General features: G+C 42.7%; 4 protein-coding genes across 5 annotated transcripts in view; 3 read left to right on the top strand and 1 right to left on the bottom strand.

The window, feature by feature from the left end:
- Positions 1-532: 532 nt before the first annotated feature.
- On the top strand, positions 533-6,716 carry rsrc2 (arginine/serine-rich coiled-coil 2). 2 transcript variants are annotated; one of them, XM_080533053.1, is made up of 10 exons: positions 533-644; positions 1,007-1,157; positions 1,591-1,631; positions 3,399-3,577; positions 3,690-3,815; positions 4,938-5,054; positions 5,197-5,270; positions 5,385-5,656; positions 5,811-5,909; positions 6,005-6,716. In XM_080533053.1, the coding sequence occupies exons 1-10, from the start codon at positions 639-641 to the stop codon at positions 6,188-6,190; spliced, it is 1,251 nt and encodes a 416-aa protein (XP_080389179.1). In that variant the 5' UTR covers positions 533-638; the 3' UTR covers positions 6,191-6,716. The 2 variants fall into 2 exon arrangements, with proteins under 2 accessions (XP_080389179.1, XP_080389178.1); XM_080533052.1 differs by having other exon boundaries at positions 4,938-5,078.
- Positions 6,717-6,911: 195 nt separating this feature from the next.
- LOC308156993 (uncharacterized protein) lies at positions 6,912-8,963 on the bottom strand. Its single transcript, XM_080530463.1, has 4 exons — positions 8,833-8,963; positions 8,604-8,733; positions 8,382-8,515; positions 6,912-8,165 (listed from the first exon to the last, which is right to left on the bottom strand). The coding sequence occupies exons 1-4, from the start codon at positions 8,944-8,946 to the stop codon at positions 7,371-7,373; spliced, it is 1,173 nt and encodes a 390-aa protein (XP_080386589.1). The 5' UTR covers positions 8,947-8,963; the 3' UTR covers positions 6,912-7,370.
- A 499-nt stretch (positions 8,964-9,462) lies between these two features.
- On the top strand, positions 9,463-14,473 carry zcchc8 (zinc finger, CCHC domain containing 8; the record flags this gene model as incomplete). Its single annotated transcript, XM_080532277.1, has 14 exons — positions 9,463-9,654; positions 10,147-10,184; positions 10,278-10,352; positions 10,465-10,567; positions 10,658-10,735; positions 10,885-10,988; positions 11,255-11,320; positions 11,418-11,478; positions 11,593-11,723; positions 11,883-12,025; positions 12,156-12,289; positions 12,382-12,468; positions 12,553-12,667; positions 12,793-14,473. 14 exons carry the CDS (start codon positions 9,463-9,465, stop codon positions 13,650-13,652), a joined length of 2,187 nt encoding a protein of 728 aa, XP_080388403.1. The 3' UTR covers positions 13,653-14,473.
- A 923-nt stretch (positions 14,474-15,396) lies between these two features.
- The window catches only part of clip1a (CAP-GLY domain containing linker protein 1a), a 36,745-nt gene continuing 24,747 nt past the window's right edge, over positions 15,397-27,394 (top strand). The window contains exons 1-8 of the mRNA XM_080531474.1: positions 15,397-15,507; positions 20,159-20,432; positions 21,001-21,569; positions 22,299-22,423; positions 22,636-22,852; positions 23,059-23,256; positions 23,999-24,090; positions 24,209-24,269. Coding sequence (XP_080387600.1) covers positions 20,342-20,432; positions 21,001-21,569; positions 22,299-22,423; positions 22,636-22,852; positions 23,059-23,256; positions 23,999-24,090; positions 24,209-24,269 — 1,353 coding nt within the window. The 5' untranslated portion in view covers positions 15,397-15,507; positions 20,159-20,341. The remainder of the gene's footprint in view (positions 15,508-20,158; positions 20,433-21,000; positions 21,570-22,298; positions 22,424-22,635; positions 22,853-23,058; positions 23,257-23,998; positions 24,091-24,208; positions 24,270-27,394) is intronic.

Raw genomic sequence — 27,394 nt, 5'->3', positions numbered from 1 at the left:
CTGACCTGTTGTACTTACTGCTAACAACGCCAAACAAAACTAAACAAAACAAGTACCAAACTAAACGGTGGTTAAAAACATGACGCCCCTCCTCTGCGTTAGAATTTGGCGGGTAAAAACAAAGATCTCTGCGCGTGACGTCTAACGTGACGTTCTGCGCTTCTTCTTCTTCTGTTGGATTTAACGGCAGCTTGCATCCTTAACCTCGCACTACTGCCACCTTCTGGATTTAGCCTGAACTCCTACGTTGTCCAGTTCGTCAGCCCAGAGTTCTCTTGAGAAAACGGACCTGACACTTCCTGCCCTCCTCCTTATTTCCGTAAAACTCTTCCAGGTAGTTATAACAACTTTATTCATGAAGATCAAATTATCTGATATCACTTTTAATTATTTCAGAAAATAGTTGGTCTGTCTGTTTGACGATCAAGTAGCACTCATTTTGTATGCTTGAGTTGATACAATCTCGTCGGTCATTCACAATCTTACACGAATGTGATCATGACGCGAGCGCATATCCGGTGTTTCATTACTACGGACTGGTAGTGAAGTGAATCCACGGCCCCACATCATCTGCAACAACGATAGCGCAGTTACTACCGAAAAAACACCCGACCGTAGGGGTTTATTTACAATCTAACATGGCGGTAAGTGTAGCCAACACATTGCAGTTGACATGAACGTTGATCCATAATAGACAAATGTATGATATTGTATTCTAAATGTGTTGTTTCATCAAGATGGCGTCTATCGGTACGACCGTCCATATCAACCACTGAACCAGCCATCTCAGCTAAAGCGTTCGCTAGCTAAACTAGCTAGCTATATGTTGCTAGTAGTAACATTATGGAACTGTTATAACAGATCGTCACACTCTTACTGTAAACCAGCCCGTTTAAGGGAATGAAAAAGTTAACGTGAGCCAATTAGGCCCGATCGGGTGCTAGGTGTTTTGGTTAGCTGGTGAATTCTAACAATTCAAACTGTGTATGTTTTCCTTCTCAATAAGGCAAGTGACGCATATTCGACTGGTCTCCTGCCGATGAACTCTCCAGATACTGAAAGGAGAAAACACAGCATGGAATCCAAATCGCCCAGAAGCTCTAAACACCACCATTCACGATCGAGGTCGCGGTCCAAGGACCGAAAACGCAAATCAAGTGAGTGAAATAACCCCTCAACTGAAGTTATTGATGGTGCCTAGCTGCGACGGGACTCCACTTATCCCAGTTCTGAAAGAGTCCACGTACTCCCCCATCAGCACTTTTCATTGGCCCCACGAAATATCCAAATAGCTGTATAATATCCATAATTAACTTAATACCTTTCATTACCGAAATCACGGTGGAAAACCATGCAGACTAAGAGATAGGATCCTGAATGATCACTTGTTAAGTTAAGTGACAGGATCCGTGCCAATCTGTTACAACGTTAACTAGTTCCTTTATCATAGCCTTTTTGTAATTCATTTGTTTAATTATACATGTTAGTACAAGTAAGAGTTTGATCCAAAGATACTTGTGCCAAAACACAGAACTACTGTGTACGAAACAGTACCTTTTTTTCATTATTGCATTTTCTGGTGATTTACAGGTGACAAAAAGCACAGACGAAGTCGAAGCAGGAGCAAAGAGGTAACTAATAGTTCATTTTAGTGAACTAAAACACAGTAGTCTATTGTCATCTCAGTGCCAATAGTTTCAGTTTTTTAGTCTTAGATCATGGTAAGTACCAAAGTATTTAATCTGAAGCAAGACTATGATGGGTTTTCAAAATGGGCACAGGGTTACAGAAATGCAAAGAGGGACATGTTTTGTTATGTCTATGTTGGTATGATATGTCTCATATATGAACTTATCCTCCTTGGACATCAGTCACTAAGTGTAGCCATAGTAGATGGTGAAGATTGTCTATGTAGGATATTTTTTTATTTTTGGTAAATCCTGTGTAGATCACATGATAACATTTCTATAATAAATCATACTCAGCGTGCTAATGCACGAAGAGACACTGAACAGAAGACGCTCCTGACATAGCAAAATAATATGCCTACCACTTGGACAGGTAACTATCAGCCATTCAAACTCATACTTGCCTCTTAGAATTAAGAAAATAAAGGAAATTAACTTGTGCATCTTTTACAGCCATTGCATTGAAGTTGGATTGTTTTTGCAATACTTGAAGGCAAACAGTCTGCTGCCAGTAACCTCATTAACCCAATTCATTTAGCCAGTTTTAAATCTCCCTGGCTGCATGCCCTTGAAGATAGGGAAGGGGGTGACATGAGCTAAAGCTAAGGTACTAAAGCTGTGGCGGAGACAAACTACAGTAATCTAAATTAGGGGTTTTGGGTTCAGGTTTTTTTGTATTATGACTTGATCCAAATATTATTATGCATTTGGAACATTAAATAGGCCTTTAGCCCTATTCGGATTGGACTAGTGGTACAGGGGGACGTTGGTTATGTAGGTATTACCCCGCAATGTCTGTTTTGTCAGAGGCTGATACGCATTTGCCAATGAACCCTGCAATTCATTACATATTTTTTAGCCTATGGATTAATATGGTTCAATTTGGGACAGAACTAATTATTGTCAGAGAAAGTTGACATGTGAACTTCAATATAAGCATCTATAATTAAGTTGAGATATTTGGCGCAATGTCCTTGGACAAAACTTTTATTTATTACAAATAATATATTAATGGACACTTGATACAATTATATCAGACATTCAAATATATGTTCAAGACTTGGCTTTCAGTTGATTGTACAGATCCGTTAACCTTTCCTTGCTCACACCATGCTTGAACCCACAAGGCTCAGTAATTTACCACAAAATAGATGTTGATTCACATTGGATTAGTTTTACCTAATGTTATTTTCACAAGCCAAAAAAACTGAAGCTAAGAAGAAAAGTATAACCACAGTCTATAAAAAATTATGACATGGCCGATTCGCACGGGACTAAAATTACGGAGATGCCCTGGTAATACATTACCCTGCTTTCCCTAGTAAAACTAATCCCGTCCGAATAGGGCTTAAGATAGTAGTAGTTGCTGTTGTTGATGCAGTTGAGTCATTAGCAGTACATGTTATGGGTTGTAACATCACTGCATTTAGAGAGCATTTCCATTATTATGAAATGAATACTGTCCATATTCATGCAGAGGAATAACATTTCATCAGAAATTGAAGGCTAGTTCTTTCAAGCTGTTACACTTGGTCATGGTTGTAAAACATTGTCTTTCTGATAATCAGTATGTCTAAATATGAATTGAATGAATGTCTAAGAAGTGTCCAGGAGTTCTCAGCTTTATGTGGTATCATTTGTGTCAAACCGTTGTACTAACTCTCTTTGTTGCACTATTTTCCTGAAAGAGACAACTTCTTCTTAAAACAGGCACGAAAGAGGGACTCGGAGAAACCAACGAAATCTTACAAGCAGCAGGAGGAGCAGCAGGACCAGACTGAGAGAGGGAAAGAGAGACTTTCCGCAGAAAATGGGGAGGAGCGACACCGGCGCAAAGAGAGAAAGCCCTCCAGGGGACGGAGCCACTCTAGATCACACTCACGGGACAGGTGAGTCAAGGTTCAGGTAGGGACTACATGTTGTACCTGATGATCAAAACGGGTAATGTATTGGATGGATGTTTTCTATCAAGAGAATAAACAAATATTTGTATGGTTCTAGGCGTCATCGGAGCAGAAGTCGGGACAAGCGGCGGTCACGGTCCCGCAGCCGGGACAGGAAGAGGAAGGCACGGTCTCGCTCAGGTTCCAAGACCAAACATCGGCACAGGAGCTGTAGTAAAAGCAGGTTGGTTTTGCTTACTTTACACCCCGCCATTACTTGTGTTTAAGCATGTCTGTCTTTTATATGTAAACTCCTCCAAAAAAAATCTGAAACGTTATTTCGGTCGATTATTCCTCCCCTTTAATAATACCAATTGGTATTGTATTTTATATCGTTATATCTGATTAGTCACCTTTACAACGGGGTGTAACTTGTAAGGATCATGCATTTGTGGAATGAGCAACACAGCTAAACGTGTTAGTAGTGGGTAGTGGCCCAAAAGAATGTGCCAAAATCCCCTGCAATATTCTTCTGTTGGTATTCACTCTCGTTTTGAGTTGCTTGGTGGATTGGATGATTGCGCTCTCCCACAGTAATAAGGAAAAAACAACACGCATTGGCCATTTTTACACTTTATTCATTTTACATTGTCAGGGACCTCAGTAGCATGTGGAAGAGCCATACGCAGTCACAACAGCTTGGCACCTCCTCCTCATCCTGGTCACCAGTCTGGTCACACACTGCTGTGGGATGGCATCCCATTCCTCAACCAGGATTTGCCGCAAGTCAGCCAATATGGTTGCGTTGGCCCAAGCTGATCCCATAAGTGTTCAATTGGGTTGAGGTCTGGACTCACGGCAGGCCATTCCATCCTTTCCAAATTCTGGAGGTACTCTGTGATGATCCTGGCTCTGTGGGGGCGAGCATTGTCATCCTGGAGGATGGAGTTAGGTCCCAGATTCTGGAGATATGGGATTGCCACTGGCTCCTAAATATCATTCTGATATCTCACTGCATTGCATACACCTGCCAGCACTTGAAGCTCGAAACGAGAGTGAATACCAACAGAAGAATGGGTATTTTGGCAAAAAAAATGGCCGCTAGCCGTGTTGGTCATTCCATGAATGCATGATCCTTACAAGTTGTACCTTGTTGTAAAGGTGACTAATCAGGCTTTCCAACGATATAAAATACAATACCAATTTGTATTATTAAAGGGGAGGAATAATCGACCGAAACAACGTTTCTGAACTTTTTTTGAGGAGTTTATATATATATATAGGAGTATATGTCTTTCTGTCTCCTACTGCGTGTCTCATGATTGTTGGTAACATTTATCCATTGACATTTTTGGTACCTCCCCAGAGAGAGGAAGAAGAAGAGTGAGAAAGTCCGCAGGAAGAGTCGTAGTAGGTCTGTGAGCCCCCCGGCTTTCCGGGGCAGAAACACCGCTATGGACGCACAGGAGGCCCTGGCCAGAAGGTACCGCAGCAGCTTAGAGGAACTGTGAGGCTGAAGCTTTATTTCTTGAGTGATTAGGTGGTGTGTATTTTGTATTCTTTCAGCCCCCAAAGCCAGGCTGGTGAATTTCACCACCTTATTTCACTCTTCTCTCCATCTCCAGATTGGAAAGGGCTAAGAAGCTGCAAGAGCAGAAAGAAAAGGAGATTTTGGAGAAACAGCAGGAGATATCTACAGGTGAATCACTCTTTGATTACCAATTACAATTATGCTCCATTTCTTAACACAAATATTTCACTCAAACCATAGGAATTAGTCAACTGCTAATTTACTTTTGCAATCTGTTTTCAGTGGCAACTCCTCTGCTGTGTGACACTGTTGCAGCGGCTGCCGCAGCGGCTGCCGCCAGCCCTGTCCTTAACGTAGCGGCCCTCCTTGCGTCTGGAACACAGGTCACTCCCCAGATTGCCATGGCAGCGCAGATGGCAGCCCTGCAAGCCAAAACTTTAGCAGAGACTGGCATTGCTGTGCCCAGCTATTACAACCCTTCCGCTGTAAACCCTATGAAGTTTGCTGAGCAGGAGAAGAAGAGAAAGATGCTCTGGCAGGGGAAGAAGGAAGGGGTATGATTTTTGGTGTACTGTCCAGAGAATTCAAGCTATTTGTCTACTGGTTTTGTCTATAATGGTTTAATTGGTTAGATAGTATTATTATTCTTATGTTCTGTATAACTCATTGAAGTATGTTGTTTAATTTGAGTAAACATTTGTTTTGAAGGAGAAGTCCCAGAAGTCCCAGACAGCTGAGTTGTGGGAGAAACTGAACTTTGGAAATAAGGACCAAAATGTTAAATTTCGCAAGCTAATGGGTATCAAAGTATGTATAATTGAGTACTTCGATTGCCTAATTTGTGTTTCAACTTTCATTCCTCAATTGGAGTAGTATATACTTCTAACACAGTTTGCTTTCAGGGGGAGGAGGAAGGGGAGGCCTCGAAGCCACTCAACGATGAAGGCATAAAGACTCTGCAGCAGCAGGAAGAGATGTTCCGGAACCTTGATGTTCAATATGAGATGGCACGGTCCCAGACTCACACTCAAAGAGGCATGGGCCTGGGCTTCACTTCCTCTTTCTCACGAGGGATGGATGCCATCTAATTGGCGATTGGCTGTCCTCTTTGTTTCTCATATAGGTCTTTCCACTCACAGCTAGCGCTCAAGCTTGCATGGATGTTGCATTGGATCTGTAATTTATTTAGAAACAAGTCTCACGTCTTGGAACATTCTCTTGTAAATAGTCAGAGGCGGAGTATGTCTCGTGTTAAGGAATCTGTACATCTTTTCAAAATTATGCAATAGTCTAATGACGGCAATGCTGGCTGGATTTAGATTTCTGTTAGAGAAATGTGATTGCATATGATGTTTTTTACTAAAATGTATATATTTCTGATGGTTTGAAATGGAACATTATGTAGTTCAAAGTTAAATAATTGTGTACCAAGAGGCTTTACAAAATGAACTGAAACCAGATCTCAATATGTAGCATTATTATAATCCCTCAGTTTCTCCTGAATGAAAATGAGTGGATTGTGCTATTACTGAAGTTGACTTCATTATTTCCAATGGTCATGGGTTTGCGGAAAGAAAGAACAATACATTGTTACATATGTCCTTTAAATAAAAGTCCCCTTGTGTTGAAATAGGTAGTACCATGTGTTTGATTTCCCTATACATTCTTACACAGCAACAACCAATTTCACCTGGATATATCCACAGCAGCTTTTCTGAGAGAGTACTATACTAATACTGGGTAGGGCCTCCCTTCGCTCAAAACAGCCTCAATTCTTTGTGGCATTGATTCCACAAGATGTTGGAAACATTTATTTGAGATTCTGGTCCGTGATGACATGATTGTGAACCGATTCAGAACTGGTGACTGGGAAGGCCACTGAAGAACACTGAACTCGCTGTCATGTTCATGAAACAACTTTTGCTTTGTGACAAGGGTACATTGTGGCCAAGAAGGGATGCACAAACATGGTCAGAAACAATACTCAAATAGGCTGTGGCATTCAAGCAATGATTGATTGATATTAACAGGCCCAAAGTGTGCCAAGAAAACATTCCCCACACCATTACATCACCTGAATGAATGAGATGAAGGCACTGAGAAACACTCTGGCAAATGCACAATGATGTCAAGAATTACAGAAAGAACCAATTATGCCAATAGATCACACACAATACTGACTAAAACAATTCACAGACATTTTTGTAAAGATGTTTGACAACTATCTTTCCTGAAGCATCACGTTGTGTGGCATGTCACTCATAAAATCTACTTGCATATAAGACTTGAATAAAGCACATGTGCCACACCAGTAATTAGGTTGTGGTTGGCAAACTCAAGGATGAGTAGCAGGATGGGGTATTCGCTGTGTCTCTTCCACAAGGTTGAGTCTTCACTCAGGCCCATCCAGTGCAGCAGAAGCGTTCGCATGGCCTCTGGAAACAGCTCTGTGGCCAGTTCTTCTGCAGGTGGCAGGTCTGTGATACGCTCTATGTGCCGCACTTTGAAACCCTCCACCTGCTGGCTGATGCTGCTGTTGGCGGCATGAAACTGCTGTCCAAGCCAACGTCCTATAGAGTGTAGCAGGTGGCTGGAGTATACTGAGCCCCACGTTCTGGCCTCTAGCAGAGCTAGTACACTGTCTGCCACATCTCTCTCATCCAGCGGCCTATCCACACAGCGCTCAATGTTCTCCAGTAGAAACAGGATTGTCTCCTGCTGATCTGTCCCCAGCTGGTTATCCCCAGAGGAAATTTTGGCCTCCAAGCTCTGCAGTTTTTGAGTTAAGAGGGAGGAACAGAGCGGGATTGGCAAACTTTCCTGAAGAGAACAATAATCATGATCTGCTGAGGTGTCATCTGAAGGCCCTGCTTTGTCAGCCTGGGGGTTATCCAAGGTTGAAGATGGGTTCCCCTTCAACCCATGGCTATTCTGGGAAATCAGTTTGAGCTTTAAGTCTTGGTCATACATCTCCACAATGCTCTGGGGCAGTGGAGGCTCTAGTTGGACAAGGTTGTAGGTCATTTTAAGAGGGCTGTCATTCAGGCGGGACTTCCATATCTCCTAAAAGTAACCATGCAAAAAAATATTTTTGGTCATTATTTGTAAGTGTATAGAGATGTGATAGATATGTAAGATATGAATAAGGTTACCACTATCTCTTCAAAACCTGACTCTGTAAAGACTATCTAAATGTTGTTTTTTAATCATTTTATAAGGTTTGAATAATGTTCAACTACAGCAGTAAATACTTTGTCTGTAGTTTGGGAAGTTACTCACTTGAAAGTTCTCCAGCACAGCAAGCTGCTCGTGTTTACTGTACATTTCAAAAGCCACTCGAAAAAAGCCTTGGATACTGTAGAACCACAGGCTATTATTGATGGTGGATACCCTCAGTCCATGGAACCTGAATGCTGTGTAGATAACAAAGGCATCATGCAACTACATTTGTCTAAAGCATAAATGTTTAACATCATTCAAATCTCTTGGGAAACTATTTACCCGATGAGAAATGTATTTTAGTTGCCAATCCTTTCTTTGCAAATCTAGCGTGGTGTCTGGGATGATTCTCTGCCCGGATATCGGTGTTTGAGAATAAATCAGCACCTAAAAATAGCGGAACCATGGGTCCCTAAAGAGCAAAGAGAAATCAGGAATCCTCTGCAACGATGTGCATGGTGTCAGCATAGATAGTAACAAAGTAGCATACAAAAAGCAACTACAAACTCACCTCAATAGGACAATCCGTCAATTTGAATGAGTTTCTGTTTGCCAAGTAAATGTAGCGAATCTTTCGCATGCCCCCGTCCCACTGTGGTAACTGTATGGTCGTGCACGTCGACATGGTGGAATTAAAACAGTAAAACACAATAACTGGTTCTTGTTGGTTGGTGATGGCTGCTATCTGTCACATACCACAGAGCTTGACATCGTAAAACGTAAAGGACAGGGGCGACCTTATACTTTCCTACCAGATAGCATGTTCAAAAAAAAGGTTTTAGAAAAAGGTGGTAGAAGAAGGTTTCTCCTTCTATCAGTGGCCCCGGGCCTGAGCTAGATTACTCTTCCTGCCACGAATGGTGGACTGATGATTCACATGCTTAGCATCCAAATGTATTGATTGTAAGTCGCTTTGGAATAAGGCGTCTGCTAAATGCCAAAATGTAAATGTAAATGTAACGGCATAGATATTCCAGTCGCTCAACGGTGTGGGCAGAGAGAGTCGCGTCATTGAGGTGTGTGTGGACGAAAGCACAGAGACGTCTCGGAACACGTGGCATAAAAAGGAGCCAATCAATGATGCTTGCGAACTTTTGGTTTTTTTGTAACCTCTGACCCGAAGTCCATCAACAGAGTGAAGATGGCGGAGGTTGATTTTGGCGACAGTGAGCTCTTCCAACAGTTGGAGGAGAGTAGGCCCGTTTCTACTCACCTTCGGTTCACGGATGATGAAGACGGTCGAGAGGAAATCTGTGGACCCGGGAAGAGGCTGGGGGAGTGTGAGGAGACGATCCGGAGTCTGTTAGAGGAGAATATCCTTCCTTGTATGTGTGTGTCAATAGCAGGGACGCTAGCTAGCTAACGTTAGCTAAGCTAGGCTAGCTAGGTGTCTAGTCTAAGTATCATTTTTAAATGTCGCCGCTCATCTCGTCATTGGCGTGACAAGCCCTTTTGACTGACAGCTTTTCGCAGGACATTTTTTAATTCTGACTTACTTTGCCGTTGAAAGCTGCTTTGTTAGATCCCATGCAAGTCGCATGCTATGCTAGTACCCACTGCTACACTGACGTGAGAATAGGAGCTACATAGTAGCTACAACTGGCGTGTTAAAAAAAAAAAAAAAAAAGTTGATTAGTCATTGAATGAGTCGCTCATTATCTTTGAATATCTATGCTATGACTGTTAATATAATATTAATAATAATATCAAAATGTTCTTGTTCTATTTGTACATTTTTCACAATTACATCCTACCAATTACATTACTGGCGCTAAGATGCACCCTAGGTCTCACGATGCTTTCCTTAACCTATTCTGCACATCAGGGGTTGAAGAGAAAATTGAGCATTTTGACGAGGCCGAGGTAGGTTTTTTTTTTTCATTCATTGATTGCACCCGAAATGAACGTATGCTTTGTGTTATTTTCATATGGTAACACCTTGTGTTTTTCCATCAGTGGCATTAATGTTGAGAACGTCAAGATAGATGGGCCACTTCTCCATATCCTTTTTGCTAACAACAGCATCTCAAAGTAGGTATTCCCTTTTTCCATATTCTCTTTGCTTTGGTTGTTTCTCCAATTATGACGATGTAACCTGATTAAATCAGTTATGGTTGATAATCTGTGATGTGTTTCTTTTCAGGCAATGCCGTCAAGAAATCGAAGATTGTATCTGTAGTGTTATTCAAAAGCATCAGGAACAGGAGGGAAAGGAAAAAGGCAATCCCTCCCATGTTAACCCTCAGGTATTCACACAAATAATGTTCAGAGTGATGAGGTTATGGACGGTCAGTGATCCCTCAATGAAAAGATAACATGTTTTCTGCCCCATGCAGAATTCAAGTTTCACTATGGAAGAAGATCATAAGGTTAAGACCCCAGATGGCATCAAAAAGATTAAGGATGCGTTCAGTGTAAGTGTTTGTCAACCCGCCTATGAGATGGAATTGTGGAAATCTGGAGACACTTGGTGTCAACATGGCCCCTCAGCTAACTCAGTGAAGGGTACTATTTACAAATTGTAAATTTGCTTTTAATTCAGTTAATCTGTCTCTTTTCACAGATGGTGGGAAGTGTCCTGTATTTTACCACTTTTTGCCTAGACAAACTTGGACAGCCCTTAGTAAATGATAATCCTCAGCTGACAGAAGGATGGGAGGTTCCAAAGTATCCGAAAGACTGCAAAACTGCAGGCCACCCTCTGCTCTTTGTTCAATACAACATGCCTCCAGTTTCATATTTCACTGTAGTCTAGCTTTGATTCACATACGCTGGAGAGGAATATTTCTATATCTACCACCCATCTGTCTACTTTAGGAGTTTGCAACCATTCTCTGCCCTGTCATGTTAAGTTGCCTGTATGAAACTTCATGGCAATAGCTGTACGAAGAACAATGTTCCATAATTTCATAAATTCCTTAATTGTTGCGAAGATATCAACAGGTCTTCAGCCACATCATCGCTTTAGATGGACAAGGGGTACAGATGAAAGAGAAAAGGTATAGCAGAGACCATTTTATTAAGGTTTTATTAAGGTTTTTAATATTCATAATATTTTAGCTCAGTCGGTAATGATACTTTTGAATGACATTACAGAGCTAAACCGTGTTGTTTCAACTGTGGATTAGACGATCATCAACTGCGAGACTGTCCAAAGGCAAGTGTTCATTCAGATGTGTGTCTCATGACATGGAAGATGTTCACTTATTATGATCAGACACTGGAGCTTGAAAGTTGATTTAACTAGAACTGTGCATTTTTACTGTGTTAGCCAAAGGACATGGCCCGTATTAACGAGAAGAGAAAGGAGTTTTCTCACGGCAACAACAACCAGAGTAATCAGCGCTACCATGCTGAGGAAGTGGAGGAGCGATTTGCTAAGTACAAACCTGGAATCATGAGGCAAGACACTCACTAGAAATCTCTCATGGCACTTGAGCCTAAATAATTAAATAATTGTACATTTAGTCATGGCATAGTAAAAGTGCATTTTTTTAAAATATAGAATTTCGATATCTGCCATTCTTAATCTATTACTCTCTTGTTTCTGCCGTTGAGCAGTGAGGATCTGCTGAATGCATTGGGAGTTGGTGTGAATATGCTACCCCCTTTAATCTACCGCATGAGGCAGCTCGGCTACCCGCCAGGCTGGCTCAAGGAGGCTGAGATGGAGAACTCTGGTCTCATGCTATATGATGGGACGGGTAAGGTTTCAGCCAGAGGGACCATAACTGCTGTCCTATACATTTGCGTAGCAGTCTTTGCTCAATCACATTAGAATTAATCATCTTGTTAATATACTATATATATAAAATTGTGTCTACTCTTCTATAGTGCCAAGTGATGGAGAACTAGCAGAGGTTGAGAACAGAACCAAAAACAGAACAGAACCAAAAATGTTCTATGATGTTTCCAAGCTTGTGGATTTTCCAGGATTCAATACAACTGCACCACCTAGTGTGAAGGATGTAAGTCTTCATAAAAGCAGTTAAATCTCAATAACCACTGACTTGTATTCTCCACCGATGTTAGATTTTCAATACTTTTCTCTTCCTTTCAGGACTACAGGTTATATGGCTCTGTTCCAATGCAGCATAACCACATGAAGCAAAATTTTGCTGCTTACTTGTCCAACAATTTCCCAATGGTAACTATAATTGTCTTGCTGTTTGATAATTTAAAAAAATGTGTGTGTTGTGTGCAATATAAACTAATATGTTTTTACCAATAGCCTGATGCCAACTGCAATAAGAGACGGCTTGAGTCTGACTCCACTCCCCGGCAGACAAAGAAAAGGAGATCCCATCCTGACAATGCTAGGAGCTCGGATATGGACGTTGACTCAGGTCTCTGCACACTAAATGAAAACAATTACTTTTGTAACAATCACTGTTGTTGTTTTGTTGTCACTTTTTGTGCCATTGTCTCCCTTCTATGGTGGTGATTAACACTTGTCAGTGTTTGTCTCCAGACCAGGAATCTCCCCGCCTCCACCGAAGCTCAGACGGCTTCCAGTTCCAGCCCCCGCTGCCCCCTGGCTCACCCTCTTTTGGTTCACCCCCTCCCTTACCACTGGGTACACCGCCAGCCACTCCCACTCCGCCACCTCTTCCTAAGGGCACACCTCCCCCCACACCCACTAATGGCTCTCCGGCCCTGCGGGGACGCACTTGGGGAGGGGTTGAGGGGGCTGGGGAGGAGGATGGGCTAACACTGGAGGAGCTGGAGGAGCAGCAGAGGCTGATCTGGGCAGCATTGGAAAATTCTGACACTGCCACAAACAGTGACTCTGAGACACCTGCCATGGGAACACCTGTGCCCAGCTCACCTAGCGTCTCGACACCTGCCCATGTCGACACTGAAACAGAAATGGAGGAAGGTGAAGCTGAAGATGAGGAGGAAAGGGCAGGGTTTGTGGAGCCCTCTAGCCAAAACCGTGATGAGCAGAGCAAAGTTAAGCTGTCCATAAATTCTCAGGGTGAAGATAAAGCAACGGTGGTTGCCCAAGATGATAGCCCCCAGAGCCCTGATCCAGAACCTTCAAGCCAGAAGGCTACAGAGGGCAAACCGTCTAAGCCGACACCAGCCCAAGAAGAAAGCTCTAAGAGCCCTGATCTAAAGCCTTCAGTTCAGGAGGCGATCGAGGGTGAACTATCCGAGTCTGTAGGGAAGGTTACATCAGTTCCCCACCGGAGTAAATTTGCAGAGGGTATTATTCCCTTTGAGGACACACCAGAGTACACAGAGGTTGCTGAGGCCACAGGGAAGTATCTTAGAATCCGAGACTTACTCAAAGGCTCTCCTCGAAATGTGGCTAAAAACAAAAAGTGAGCAGATGGCTTGATCCAGGGACTTTTTGCATAAAAACGTTTCTTCTTTTTTTAAACATAACTGGAGTTCATACACTTTACTTTCTGTAAGTGTACCACAGTAGGTGGATGTGGAACAGTTTGATGACCAGTCATTCAAAACGTTTTAATGTTTTGTTTTTTTTGTACTAAGATGAATGTCTTTTTCGTGTAAGAGTTAGCTGTGATCTAAAGAATCAGATTCAATCCTTTCAGAAAACCCCCAGCTAATAGCGTTGTCGGTGTCTGTTTTGTCATTCACAGAGCCATTTCTGTAGCAATGGTAACATTCAAATTATTGCTATTTTAGGTGTAACGATTTTATAAATATGTTTATCCTATTGACTTCTGTTTTAACCAACAATTTATACAAATTTGTATTTATTTTTCAGGGAGATCTTTTCTTTGTTGTCTAGGTATCTCTGGTAGCCTGCCACTGGCTACTCCTTTCAAATATGGACAAATTATTTAGATATGATTTTAAACATTCTTGTTTATATTGAAGCAGATGGTCGAAATTACTTTTAACCTTTCTTTTGTGATTTTTATCTTGCAGAGTAAAGACACAATGTGTCTGAGCGTCACTTAATAGCAAGGCTGCGCTGCACAATCATATTTTAATTTTCAATTACTTTTTTGTGTCAGCATCACTCCTTATTAATGTCACTAGAGGGCAGCAAAAGTCTATTTCACAGCTGTCCAGTAGACCTTTATTTTTTTATAAAATATTAAGGAATGGCTAAGGAGCTGAGTCGGGAGTGGTGCACTCCAAACAGGTGTTTGTCACAGCATTTGTTTGACAGTCGTAACTATTAAAATGACACAGTGAATGGGAAGACCTGAATGTAATGTTTGTGTGGGATTATAAACAGTCTTCATTGGGTAGTAGAAGAATGCCGCCTTGGTGCATGGTGGAACTGGGTGTCAAAATCCTTTCTGTAGATTACAGTGTCTGTTGTGTAGTTTCAATTATAGACTGTTAGTCTGAAACTGTTCAATTGCCATCTTGGGGGTATTTTAGGTATGTTTATTTTCTTGCCTTTGATTTAGTTTACACTGTTTTTGGATCAAGACATTAAACTGGACCAGCTCTAGCAGCACGGAAGAGCGCCAGGAATCCCTCAGAGGAGAATATGAATGTATTGGACCTGCAAAGAGAGATTAATTTTGATTGACTATTTACTTTATCCAAATGTTCTCTCAAATTGCGTCAACCAACCATGCATACATAGCTAGATGTGAGATTAGGCAGAGAGGACGCAATTAAGTATAGAACAAGTATTACACGTCTGGGCTCAGAATAGATTTTTCGAGAACATTTCAATTACATACATATTGATACAGTAGTACTACGATTTTCGTACTTTTATTTCTCAAAATAGGTGAATCGGTGTACGTGCTCATTTTAACTAATGCAATAGTGAAAAGCAAATAACATTAGCAACGATGGAACATTCGTTTTTTTACAGCATGCCAATGTATCTTAAGTTTTACCGTATATTGTGTGTGTGTGTGTGTGTGTGGGGGGGGGGGACAGAATTCTTTCAGTGTGTACTTGGTGTAGTAAAATAGTTGGTAACAAGAAGGGCTACGGCGCGTAAATTCGACGCAGAAGTATAAATTGGGCTTTAGGCGAGACAACTTCACGTCATCGCAGCAGCGCTCAATCTGCACCTTGTGAACGTGGAGCGCGTGAGTGCGTCGGCCGACGGATCACATTGCAAAATCTTCGGTTGGAGACAGACAGCTCAGTTGGAGGCCAGAGGGCTGTGTCTGTGTATTATATTGTTTCCTGCTTTTCGTCAAAGAAAACGGCCATTGATACAAGAGTGCCACAGGTAAGGATTAGTGAATTGACTTGTACTCCCTAGCTACCTCACTTTTGGGTAGGATTCAGCCCCTCGGTCGAGGCGAGCAGCCACCGAGGCGAGGGCAGAGGGACTCGGCTAGCAGCGGGAACGCTGGCTCAGCTCGTGGACCGCGTTTAGTCAGCCAGGGGCAGTGTAACTACTGGCTAGCTAGCTAACTATCATGGCCTTTTAACACCCAACTACCTATGAAGGCTGACTAGCTCGTTACGTCTGTTTACGTTTGTCCCGGTTTTTAACCAACAAGGCGACATTATGTTCTAACATGCTAGCTAGCTAGGCTGGTATTGGGTGCTTTCAACGTAGGAGGTTCGACAGTGACAGCGGTGACATTGCGGAACCACGTCCGGGCGGAACCTGTAGAACGAGACGGTTATTTAATTGTTGTTGTTTGTAATGTGGGGTTATTTATTTGTATCTTGGCGTTAAAAGGTGTCTGTAGTAGAGGCTTTTTTTCTTTGTCGAACTCGCTAGCTAAGCTAGCTAGCGAATAAGTGAAGTGGATGAAAGTGGTCAGGTAGCTAAGAAGATATTGGTGGACGGATCTGGTGCGCTGCGCAATCCCCCAACTGTGAGTTTGACTAGTTGATCACAAACATGCATATTTCTTTTGATTAGAAGTGAAACAGTTGCCGGATACTGGTGTGACTAGTATTGTTGTTTAACAACATGGATTACCCTGACATTTAAACTGATTACGACTTAAGGTGAAGTTTTCTTCGGAATTTTGCTCGTTTCCCAGCTGCGTTTTGCTACTGTCAAACGATATCCAGATGTTCGTGCCACTGCCACCTCATCGACCGCGCTGGGATAAACAGTGAAAGGGCATTTCGTCAGTAGCTGGGATATGTATGACGCCTGGGGATTACAAACTTGGATTTGCCAGTTGGGGATTCCAAACCTGTATTTGAAAGATAGCATGCCTCCTTCCGATTTGACTCATTTTCTTACCCCTGCCTGTCCCAGGAATATGTAACATCTGGATTATCATATTTTTGCAACGGATTCTAGCTATTTACTTCGCTCGTCTGCCTCAGAGCGAAGGACTGATACTTATATAAGAGTTCTGCTCTTTAACCTCGCCTGGTCCTCACCTGGTAAACGCATTTTAAAGACACACACCTCTCAATCGAGACAAGGGTCGAATGTGACTGATTGAAATCACTTTGATTCTCAGCATCGTTCAGGTCAGGTTAATCAGTTTTGTGGCTTGTAAGAACCTGTGACCTGAAGTTGTTTCCTGTGCTTAGTTGCCACTTATTTGCCTGCATACATGTGCTCTTTCAATCGAAATGCGGCCAACCACCTCATTTAATGACTTGGGCTGGTTATTGAAATATAATGAGGATAAATTGAAAGTTGTATTTTCTAAAATATTAAAATAATGTCCATACTGCTGTTAGGCTGTTTCAGTTTTCCTAACACAAGGCAAGCAGTTCAGTGCTGAAGATTAGGACAGTAATATCAGATTGTATATACCTTTAAAGAGACTTGACCTCTGAACAGACCCACCTCAGGCCTATGAGTATTCTCACTTCTCTGATTTCAGGCTAGTTGTGCACCCTGGTCAAGCTTAGAATTGCTTTAGTGAGAGCTTACCTTTTTTATTGATTGCCATCAATTACATTAATCTGGTGTTAGCCTGACTGTTATGCTAAAAACAGCAAAATACTTTGTCAACACAATACACACCGCTAGGTAAAATTAGGGTGTTGCACTCACAAACATGTTTATTTTTTTCTTCACATGGATCTGTACTGAATGTTAAAACAAACCAGCTATGCTTGTTTGACCTGACCTATTTCTAATATTTTGATAGAGAGGTTCTGTAACCTAATTAATCTCATTCTTTACTGTAAGTATCTTAAGTATCTGTACTGATTTGTCAGAATGTACACATTCCCATATTTTATGCATAAATATCCTCTGAAAAAACTCTGTTTGGAGGGCCAAATAGCCAGGGCCAGTGCTATTTTTCATGAAATAACTAGTTTTTGAAGAAGTTCTGCCTATACTCTGTACAGGTTCTGGGATTATCCATTCCGGGATGAGTGACCAGCTCTGCAGAACTGGAGACGAGCTTGTCCTCTCATCCCCATTACCCCAGTGTGCAGTTTCTCTACTATAAAGAAAAAAAGCATTCTTTCTGCCGAAGGCCCCTGGTTTTGGCATAGATTACTATTTCTTATGATGACTGATGGCTAGACGATTACATGTATTTGTTGTAAGTCGCTTTGGATAAAGGTGTCTGCTAAATGCCAAAAATGTAATGTAAATGTAGGCCTAGATACTTGGTAGGCAACATGTGTTTGGTCCACCACTTGGCTCCTTTGATAAATCAAAGACAAAATGTAACGTCTGTTGAACATTTGGTATAGGCCTAATGTAATAAGCAAATTGCCCAAAAGCTGCATTTACAGAGCATTGGTGTTTGGCTGCCTTCCTAGCTTCTGATTAGAGTGAGAGTCGGGAGCAAAGGATTACCATCACTACAGTTGGAAACATCTACAACATAAGTGGATCATGTTCAGTCCACTACACCAACGCACAACTGTGATTTAAACCATGGTTTCCCATCCACATCCATAAGTCTAAAACTAGTTTTTTTTGCTTATGTAAGAAAGCACACTTTCCCCAGGTTGATTTAAGCTCTGAAAGAAGAGTTCTGTATTACACCAAATGTGGCACTGGAGATGGGCAATACAGTATTTCAAATGGACATTTTCCTGTCTCTGATTTGATCCTATCCTCAAACAAGCCATGACATGGACCTGATGTTATAGGATACTATTTAATTTAAAGCTCCTGGGTTGGAATTTAACTTGATAAGATAAACAGGAACAGCAATGGATAATCTTTCTTTCATCACATTATTCTGTGCCAGGAAGATATCTATAAAAGATTTCTTTTTTTTCGAGGGTCTGCACAAGTGTTCTCCTGACCTCGGGGCACTAATCAGTGTCATTCAAAGCCGCCGAAGTGGAAAACTGGAGTCCTCTATGGAAACTGGGTCAATACCGCTGACCCACCCTTTCTCTGCAGAGAGGTCTGCCAGAGAGAGTGTACACGTGCACACGTAAATAGTTTGTTTTACTTAACCCAGCTCTTAGGGCTTCAGAGGAATGGAAGCTATGTCTGTGTCACCCAGGGAGCAACAAGGTCCATTTTAAATTCCGTAGCAGTTCCCTGTTCTTACCTCTATAGCAGTGTAAAGCCATGGCAGTTCCCCATATAGCCTTATTTCAGGGATTAGCAGAACATAAACTGAAGCCTTGACCTTTCAGAGAAGATGGAGGCATATTGGTAATATTCTGGAGGACTAGGCTACATTCCCTTATTATTTCCAACATAGTTTCTGGGTTGCCATGGCAGCAGTTGAGTGTGGCCAAAAACAGTATATGATAAGATGCTCGTGGGCTAATTTTCAATGGGAATCGTCTGCCAACACGGAATGGTAGGCTAATGAATATTGATAGCATTCACAAGTCATGAAGGTTGACAGGGACAACTTCGATATAAACATGATTGCTCATTCATACCAGTACATATTTAACTACCCAGGTATCATTAAAATGCCAGTTGCTTAGCTAAGCCCAATGTTATTAATGAACAATACCTCTTTTTGTTGACCAAATGCAACAGCTCATTGACTTCCAATAAAAAATAAAAACTTTGTCTGCATAGCGTCAAATTTCAGCCGGTACGGTAGAAGGTGAGGAGTCAGGTCTCTCGCCTCGTATATCCCTCTCTGACGTGGCTGACCTCCAGGGGTAAGGTGGTAACCTGATATGGGAAGGTTCACTGCTCTGGTCTTTCTGTCCACCTGTTCTCTCTCAACGAAATACATTTCAACACTCTGAAATTAGTTACGTGTACAATACTATGATCCTTTGCGCTTCATTTTTGCTCAGTGTCCCTTTCTCTGTTTCTGAATTGCATGGTCATCGTTGCAAATCAAAGGTTTATTAATACCGAATGGATTGATTAACTGACATGTTTTTTTGAGAAGATGTCTTATCCTATGGCACTAGTAAATACATAAGTATGCACACACAGACACACTCTTGCATGTGGACTGGGCTTGTTGTGACTGAGTATTTTTAGTATTAGACTGACAGAGGAGATTGGGGAGGGGGGGAGCAGGGCTTGTTGTCATAACAGACAGCCTCCATTGATAATAGTAACAAAGATCATTTGAAAGATGAACCAAGCCATTCAATCCATGTATGCTTGCCATGTATCCATGGTGAATGTAAGATACAGTGAGTCTAATGCTGTCAGTGACATTTGTGAAGTTGAACCAATGATACGAAGTGAACAAGTAGCTACATTTAAAAGGCCTGGTGTGAATTGTCACGTCGTCCACCAAGTTGAAAATGGACCAGCAAAATCACTGTTCATCTGCTGACTTTCATTATTTGTTCTAGCATCCAACTGAAGGCCTGTCTTTCATTGAATGATTAATCAGTCACAATTATTTTCGTTTTCTTGTGGTGAGCTGTCCTGCTCATTCGTTATTATCAGTAGCCTTTTATGTGTATAAACCCCCTCGCAAAAACACTCAAGCCATTTGAGTCTGCTGTGTGGCAGTCATTCATGTAATTCTCTTCTCTCTCAACAGGATCCTTTAGGCACGCACCCTTTTCTCCCTCACCCCTTTTCCTATTTTTATTTTTGTTTTGTTTATTTTGGTGCCGTGAGCGGAACATTGTCATCAAAGAGCAGAGCTCAATGATTTGGGGTCAGCCGGCACCCACTGACAGAGAGAAAGGACCTGTGGAATTCACACGCACACAGAGGAACTATGAGCACACCAAAGCCGAGTGGGCTCAAAGCCCCCAGCAAGATAAGCAAACCGACAGGGGCAGCAGCTACCAAAACCTCCCTCTCCACTGGTAAGAGTCCTCCTCACACTGCCTCTGCCTCTCCTTAACCTCTGGCTTTGATGTCATCAATCAGCTTACATAAGCAATAAAAGGGGTTTACCGCGTTATCTGTCTGGATCTGCTGAAGCGGCTTGAGTAGATTTTGTGCTAACATTATGCTGATCAGTCACCAGTCATTTTGGGGTTTTAATATTGCAAATAATATTTGCAGCAGAATCTCGCCAAGAGATGGTCGATTAATGGTGTAAATTTGTCCACTGGCGTGCTTTGGAGAAATTTTGCTTCATTATGCTATGAAAAATCACATCCTTGGTGCTGATCCTAGTGTCAGAGGTGAAAAAAAGAAAATGTGACCCCTCTCTCTTTTGCTCAGCTGTGAAGATATCACCCCAGATACTTAAACACTGAATTAATTGATTAAAGGTAGTATATATGCCCCTCTTGAGTAAGATAGTTTGGAAATATTTAGTAACAGCGCAAAGGTGTAATATTTTGTCAGCTTGTCCCAACATGTTAGCCTTGTTAGCACTGCTGTTATCAGTCAGTTAATAGATGTTTTCAACCTGTCCCCCTGTAGCTGGATCCAAAGTATCTACAGCTGACAAATCCACCCCAAGTGCTGGTGCATCAGAAACACAGGATGGTGGGGAGACCTTCCAAGTAGGGGAGCATGTGTGGGTGAATGGGAACAAACCAGGCACCGTGCAGTTCCTGGGAGAGACTCAATTCGCTCCAGGACAGTGGGCAGGTATTGTGTTGGATGAGCACATTGGTAAGAATGATGGCTCGGTGGCAGGGGTGCGCTACTTCCAGTGCGAGGCCTTGAAGGGAATTTTTACCCGCCCTTCCAAGCTGTCCCGCACAGAGGGTGAGGCTAATGGGACAGAGACTGCACCTCCATCTCGGGCTGCATCACCCACTCCCTCCACTGCCAGCATGGCCTCCCACACCCCCTCTGCCACACCAGCTGCCAAGAAGACCACGCCAGCCACACCTGCAACACCTGCAACACCTGCCACACCAGCCACACCCGCCGCCTCAGGCTCCAACCTGGCACGCACAAACAGCGAGTCTATCTCCAATCTCTCAGAGACAGGTTCGGTCAAGAAGGGCGAACGGGAGCTGAAGATGGGTGACCGTGTTTTGGTAAGGTTATATAATTTAACAACATTTTTTTGGCACACTTCCCATTGCCAATGATTACTCTAACTTAATAGATGTTAGTGGCAAGTGCCCCTCCTTCCACCACTGCTCCAGGTTGACAGATAAGCCCTACCCCCTTATTCTTGCCTAGTGTGGGGACATCGCCGTAAATACAGGCTTGTGTCAGAGTCACACGACTGATCCCTCCTCCCCTCTCACCATGGTAATCTCTCAGGAATGTGTCTGTGGAACACAACCTCCACCCACCTCCTCCCTCTCAAGTTCTCACTGGCCAATCAGAACGCCAGTAATAACACTCCTCTGTTTAGTGAGGTCAGTGTCTGAGTATAGTCCATCACAGTGCCAAGCACTGTCCACATACGCACACCTTCCTTCCTGTGTGATTCCAAGGCCCCTCTTTCTTTCTTTCTTTCCTTCTCTCTCTCCCCCTCAGCATTGGGCTCTGTAGCACATTGTGTTAAGAGGAAGTGTGTCACTCACACTTGCACAGGAAACACACACAAAAATCACAAAGACCAAATTTAGTTGCAAACTGGTGTATTGTTGTTGAGTAGAAGAACCGTAAAAGGAGATTTGACCTAGTTCTGTGGATAGGCCTTGCATGTATTGACTTATTTGGCTCTGTTGCTTTGAGGGTATGATCTCATGCCAAGCTTATTACCAAGTCAAGCTGATTTAATTTGCATATAATTGTATGCATTTTCCTTGCAGGTTGGTGGTACAAAAGCTGGTGTGGTCCGCTTTTTAGGTGAAACAGACTTTGCCAAGGGCGAGTGGTGTGGTGTTGAGCTGGATGAGCCCCTTGGAAAGAATGACGGAGCAGTGGCAGGAACCAGGTAATCAGTCTGTAGTGTACACCGCTTTAAAAACAATAGATAAGGATGGGTACCCCACAAAACTCCTTTGATATGAACGGTACTTTCTGCCGATACATGGATGTAGACTATTTAATTCCTTCCTTTAGTCCGCATACAGTACAGTTTATCAGGTTTGTTTTGGCCCTGACGCATGTTTTGTCTTATCCCCTTCATTCGTGTGTGTCCCCCAGATACTTTCAGTGCCAACCCAAGTATGGCCTGTTTGCCCCAGTTCACAAGGTCACACGCATTGGCTTTCCCTCCACTACACCAGCCAAGGCCAAGACCACGGTGCGCAAGGTGGTGGCCACTCCGTCCGGCCTGAAGCGCAGCCCCAGTGCCTCCTCCATCAGCTCCATGAGTTCCGTGGCCTCTTCCGTCAGCGGCAAGCCTAGTCGCACAGGGCTGGTGAGTTAATCACACACACACACACACACACACACACACACACACACACACACACACACACGTACCAACAAGCCCACTGAGCACATACAACCAGAAAACCTAACTGGAGTAATTTCATTTTCACATGTTGTATTCATGCTGACCTGAACCTGTATTGACCAATGGGTGTGTAGCTGTTTGAACATCCCTCTCCTACCCATCCACAGTTAACAGAGACTTCGTCGCGGTACAATAGAAAGATCTCAGGAACCACAGCTTTGCAGGAGGCTCTGAAGGAGAAGCAACAGCACATTGAGCAGCTGATGGCTGAACGGGATCTGGAGAGGGGAGAGGTGGCTAAGGCCACCAGCCACGTGGGTGAGGTGGAGCAGGAGCTGACTCTGCTGAGAGAGGACCAGGAGCAGGTCAGCACTGTCACACAGCATGTACACAGAGACTCCCACAGATGATTATACTACCATGGCTGAAGATGCCTGAAATGAAATGTCTAGACTGTGTACCCTCAATTGCAGAAGTGTGTTCTGTTAAGATGCACACATGAACTGTTTAAAATCATCATAGTTTAGGGTTCTCCTCAGCATTTAGTCATGTCAAAATGTGCAAGAATTCCTGCTAAAACACTGAATTCACTGTGGAACATCATAATGCTTTCACGTTCACGTTTAACAACGTTGTTGTTAGCATTGTTGTTAGTTACTCTATCATGACTAAATATATAGCTTAATTTGCCTTGTAATGTTTACATAGGGGTGCAGAAAGGTTCACAGTGGCACGACTCTACAATGTTTGAGGGAAACCCTGTAGTAGTTATGCTTATCAACCCCCAGTGGATCCATTGACATAGCAAATCTGGCATTCAAGTACTGCTATACACCTGACACATGCATCACGTTAACCTCAGCACTGCTGAGGCTATACACCTGACACATGCATCACGTTAACCTCAGCACTGCTGAGGCACTGTTGCAAATGCTCACCACTGTAATCAGGAAATATTATCCTGTGTTTTTACAACCAGCAGCATTGTAGCTTCATATCAGATTTCTTCTGTTTTCACTGTAGCACCTCCTGCCATGGGTGACTAATTTTGAGTGGCTCTGAAACTATATACATGCTTCATCTAATTAATATTTTCATGTGTTGAAGATGGAGGCCAAGATGGACCAACTGCGTGCACTTGTGGAGGCTGCGGACAAGGACAAGGTTGAGCTGCTGAATCAGCTGGAGGAGGAGAAGAGGTGAGGAGTGGTGGGACCTGGTTCTCTACCCTGATTCTTTACCCCGATTACCTCAGATTCCAGACTAGCACTGGATTTGTGTTCAAAATGACTAACATGAATTTGCTCTGTGTTATAGGAAGGTGGAAGACCTTCAGTTCCGTGTAGAGGAAGCTTGCATTACCAAAGGAGATCTGGAGGTAAACACACCCTTGCTTGTACACACTCAAAACACACGCTGATGTACACAGATGTATATCAAAATGTGTGTATCTCATGTCCAAATCTGGCCCTTAATTAATGGAATCATTAATTTTGGTGCTGTGTTGCATCAGGAGTAATCCAACACTGCAGCCCTTAGTGACTGGAGTTTTAATTACCTGCCTTGCCTAACAGTCATTTGAGTACATGCAGAGGAGATGGGCACACATGTTCCTTTTCTAATGAGACGGCAGGTTAAGTCCATCTCTGGAATGAAAAGTCTCCCAGCAACATTCTTGCTCCTGATCCCTGAGATTAATGTGGTTTAGATGGTGCATTTAATTCTAACCTGATGAATAGATGAATCTTATCTGAGGCCCTCCATTGGACTTTGTATGCGTTAGATTGATTATTTGCCTTAGACTGTGATTTAAGGAGGCAGGGGAGTGATTGGTGTCCTTGTGAGTGACATTTCCGTAGTTTAGAATGCCCAGGATTGAGTATTTATATCATTGGCAGTTTGTCTGCATAGGCAAGACTTCCTGCCTGCCCTCAGTCCCATTAGGATTAGTTGCATGGCATGATCGATTATATCTTTTATGCCCAGTAAAATAAGACTCCAACTGAAATCTCATTCTCTCTATGGTGGTGATATGTACTCACAGTGAGGACAAGGTCATCCATTTCCCCATGTAGCAGGGCCGTATTCAGACCTGAACTAGTCCCTCATATTCTTTTAGCCATTTAATCATGAGGTTCCTCATTTCATGTGTGGAATGAGCAAACTACTTAACACTGCAGTGTTTCCTCTATATGCATTTATTGGTGGCGGGCCGCCACGAATGAATTTCCTCCGCCACTAATTGATTCAGTCCACTAAGTGCACGATTTCTCCAAAAAAAAAAAAAAATCCACCTCTGAACATTTTAGCTGATTAAAATATATCTGATCCTAGATCAGCGCTATAATGGATGTTGACTAAAAGTGCACCTAAATCCACGCCCATCTCTCTCTAACCGCTGATCCAAAATCAGATTAATGACATTAAACATTCAGTTGACGACGTGACACAAGGGCTACTCCTGATTGGTCTAAATGTGAACCATCTAAAAGATACAAAAACAACGTTTATGGCGGGCGAGTTCATCGAGGCTGTTCGCACCTGCACCAAATATGTCCCAATTTGTGCACTCGAAACAGCCTCTCAGAGTATCAGTGGCAGTTGCAGTCCAGGACTTAACGGGTTTAAGTTTCTGTCTATATTTCGGGACGAGGAGCAGCATGGCATGGTGCACCAGCGGTGCCCTCGGGAACGAACGGTAAGCCTCGTTGGTTGTAACGTAGCAGTGGTCTAGTATGTTAGCTCCTCTGCTGGGGCATGACACCTGTTGTTTGTAATTGGGAAGTTCGGTGTGCAGGTTGGTGTGATTAAAATCGCCGAGCACAATAACTGCTGCGTCGGGATTAGAGTTTTCCACAGAGGAGATGTAGGTAATACTTGGGACATTGCAATTGAAATTGCGTTCAAAGTAAAACACACACACACACGCAAATATTGACAGTAGAGCTTGGCTTGATAGTGTATATCCCCACTGTGCTGGGTCGCCTCCACACCTGGCACCACAGGGGCCCGTTAATAAGACTGCTGTCTGTGGATTAGTTCGAACAAAAATTTGTACAATACAACGTTGTAGTTGTTTAGTACAAATGGGTCTATAGCAGCTAGGTAACATTAGTCCTGTATCAGAGTTGTGTTGTTGGGTCTTGTACAGTTGCTCAAAATGCAGATAAGAGAAAGTATAGGCTAATATCAAACAACAATCCTAGAGATGACTAACTCAAACGTACGCATAACTAAATAAAAGCAGGCCAACTAACGACAGCTACACACCCTCAACTGGGAACATAAAGGATAAATGAATTTTGCAATCGAACGTGTCCTACAGCGACAGCTGGTCGTGCAAATCAGGTTCTGGGAAGATTTTTTTTAGCTTTTTTTTTTTTTTTTGCCATCCTCCCTCTAGTTTTGGTTGAAATTAGGTCGTTGTTTTGAGCGCGCGTGCACGCGGAAAAAAAATCGCGGACAGGGCTCTCCGCCACTAATGTAAAAATTCCTGGAGGAAACACTGCACTGGATATTAGGAACACAATATGCTTGGATAAAAAAAAAAAAAATCATCCCCTCTTTTTTTATCACTGTCATCATGTCGGTACAGTGTTTACCAATTCCCCTCTCTCCACCCTCTTTATGAACTCCCCCTGATCTAGATTTAGTTGGGGGGAGGAGGGGGGTGCCTTTCATTGGAAACTGCCTACTCTGTCTGTCTTTCCGTGGGCGAACCACATTGGGGATAGAGCCTCAGTGGAGAGCAGACTCGGGGGGGCTGTTTAACATGTACACATGTCTGATCAAAGGATTTATGTCATCTGTCCCACAGTGCCACTCCAATCAGGGGACCAACCCAATTACCCCGAAGGCGTCCCACTTCAAATTTTATCTTTAGAAATGAGTGCCACAGGGTTAGAAGTAATACCCCTTTTATCTTCCTTTGATTGCTTACTAACAGTCTGTGTACTACTTACAGCAACAATTGTATTAATCACATGCATGCTATGCAGCTTTTTAAAAAACAAACAAACTCCCCCCCTCCCCCGAAACAATTCAAACCAACACAGCAAATGCTTTCTGTTGATGTCAAGCAGTTGTCTGTGTACTAATGTTGTGCTGTAACCCCTTAAATCAGTGATGTGATGTTACTGCTTCTTTTTCTTCTTCTTCTCCTCCTCTTGTCCTTCATGTTGGTCCAGTGCTAACCATGGAACCACTGAAAATGCCCCACCCCCACCATCTCACAGCCTTAAGCTCAAACTCTCCCATGCAATATATTATTATGAATCAAAAGTAAATGTATTGCACTTTGTAACACTTCAGAATAGAGGGTACCACATTCTTAATAACAGTACACCTGAGCCATCACTGCTTGTGCAGGTGTTGGCTTCAGGAGATGGAAAGATTATATTTCATTCAGGTGGCCCCATATTCTACAGTGTTACTGATTTGTTTAGGTTCCAAGTTGTGTAAGTGTTGTACATGGGTATGTGTTGTTTTATCCTCTTGTAAATC

This window comes from Nansenia antarctica, assembly GCF_963989245.1.
Source record: "Nansenia antarctica genome assembly, chromosome: 5".
Lineage (NCBI taxonomy): Eukaryota > Metazoa > Chordata > Actinopteri > Argentiniformes > Microstomatidae > Nansenia > Nansenia antarctica.
The sequence above is the reverse complement of the archived record's forward strand: the minus strand, read 5'-3'. Positions and strand labels throughout refer to the sequence as shown.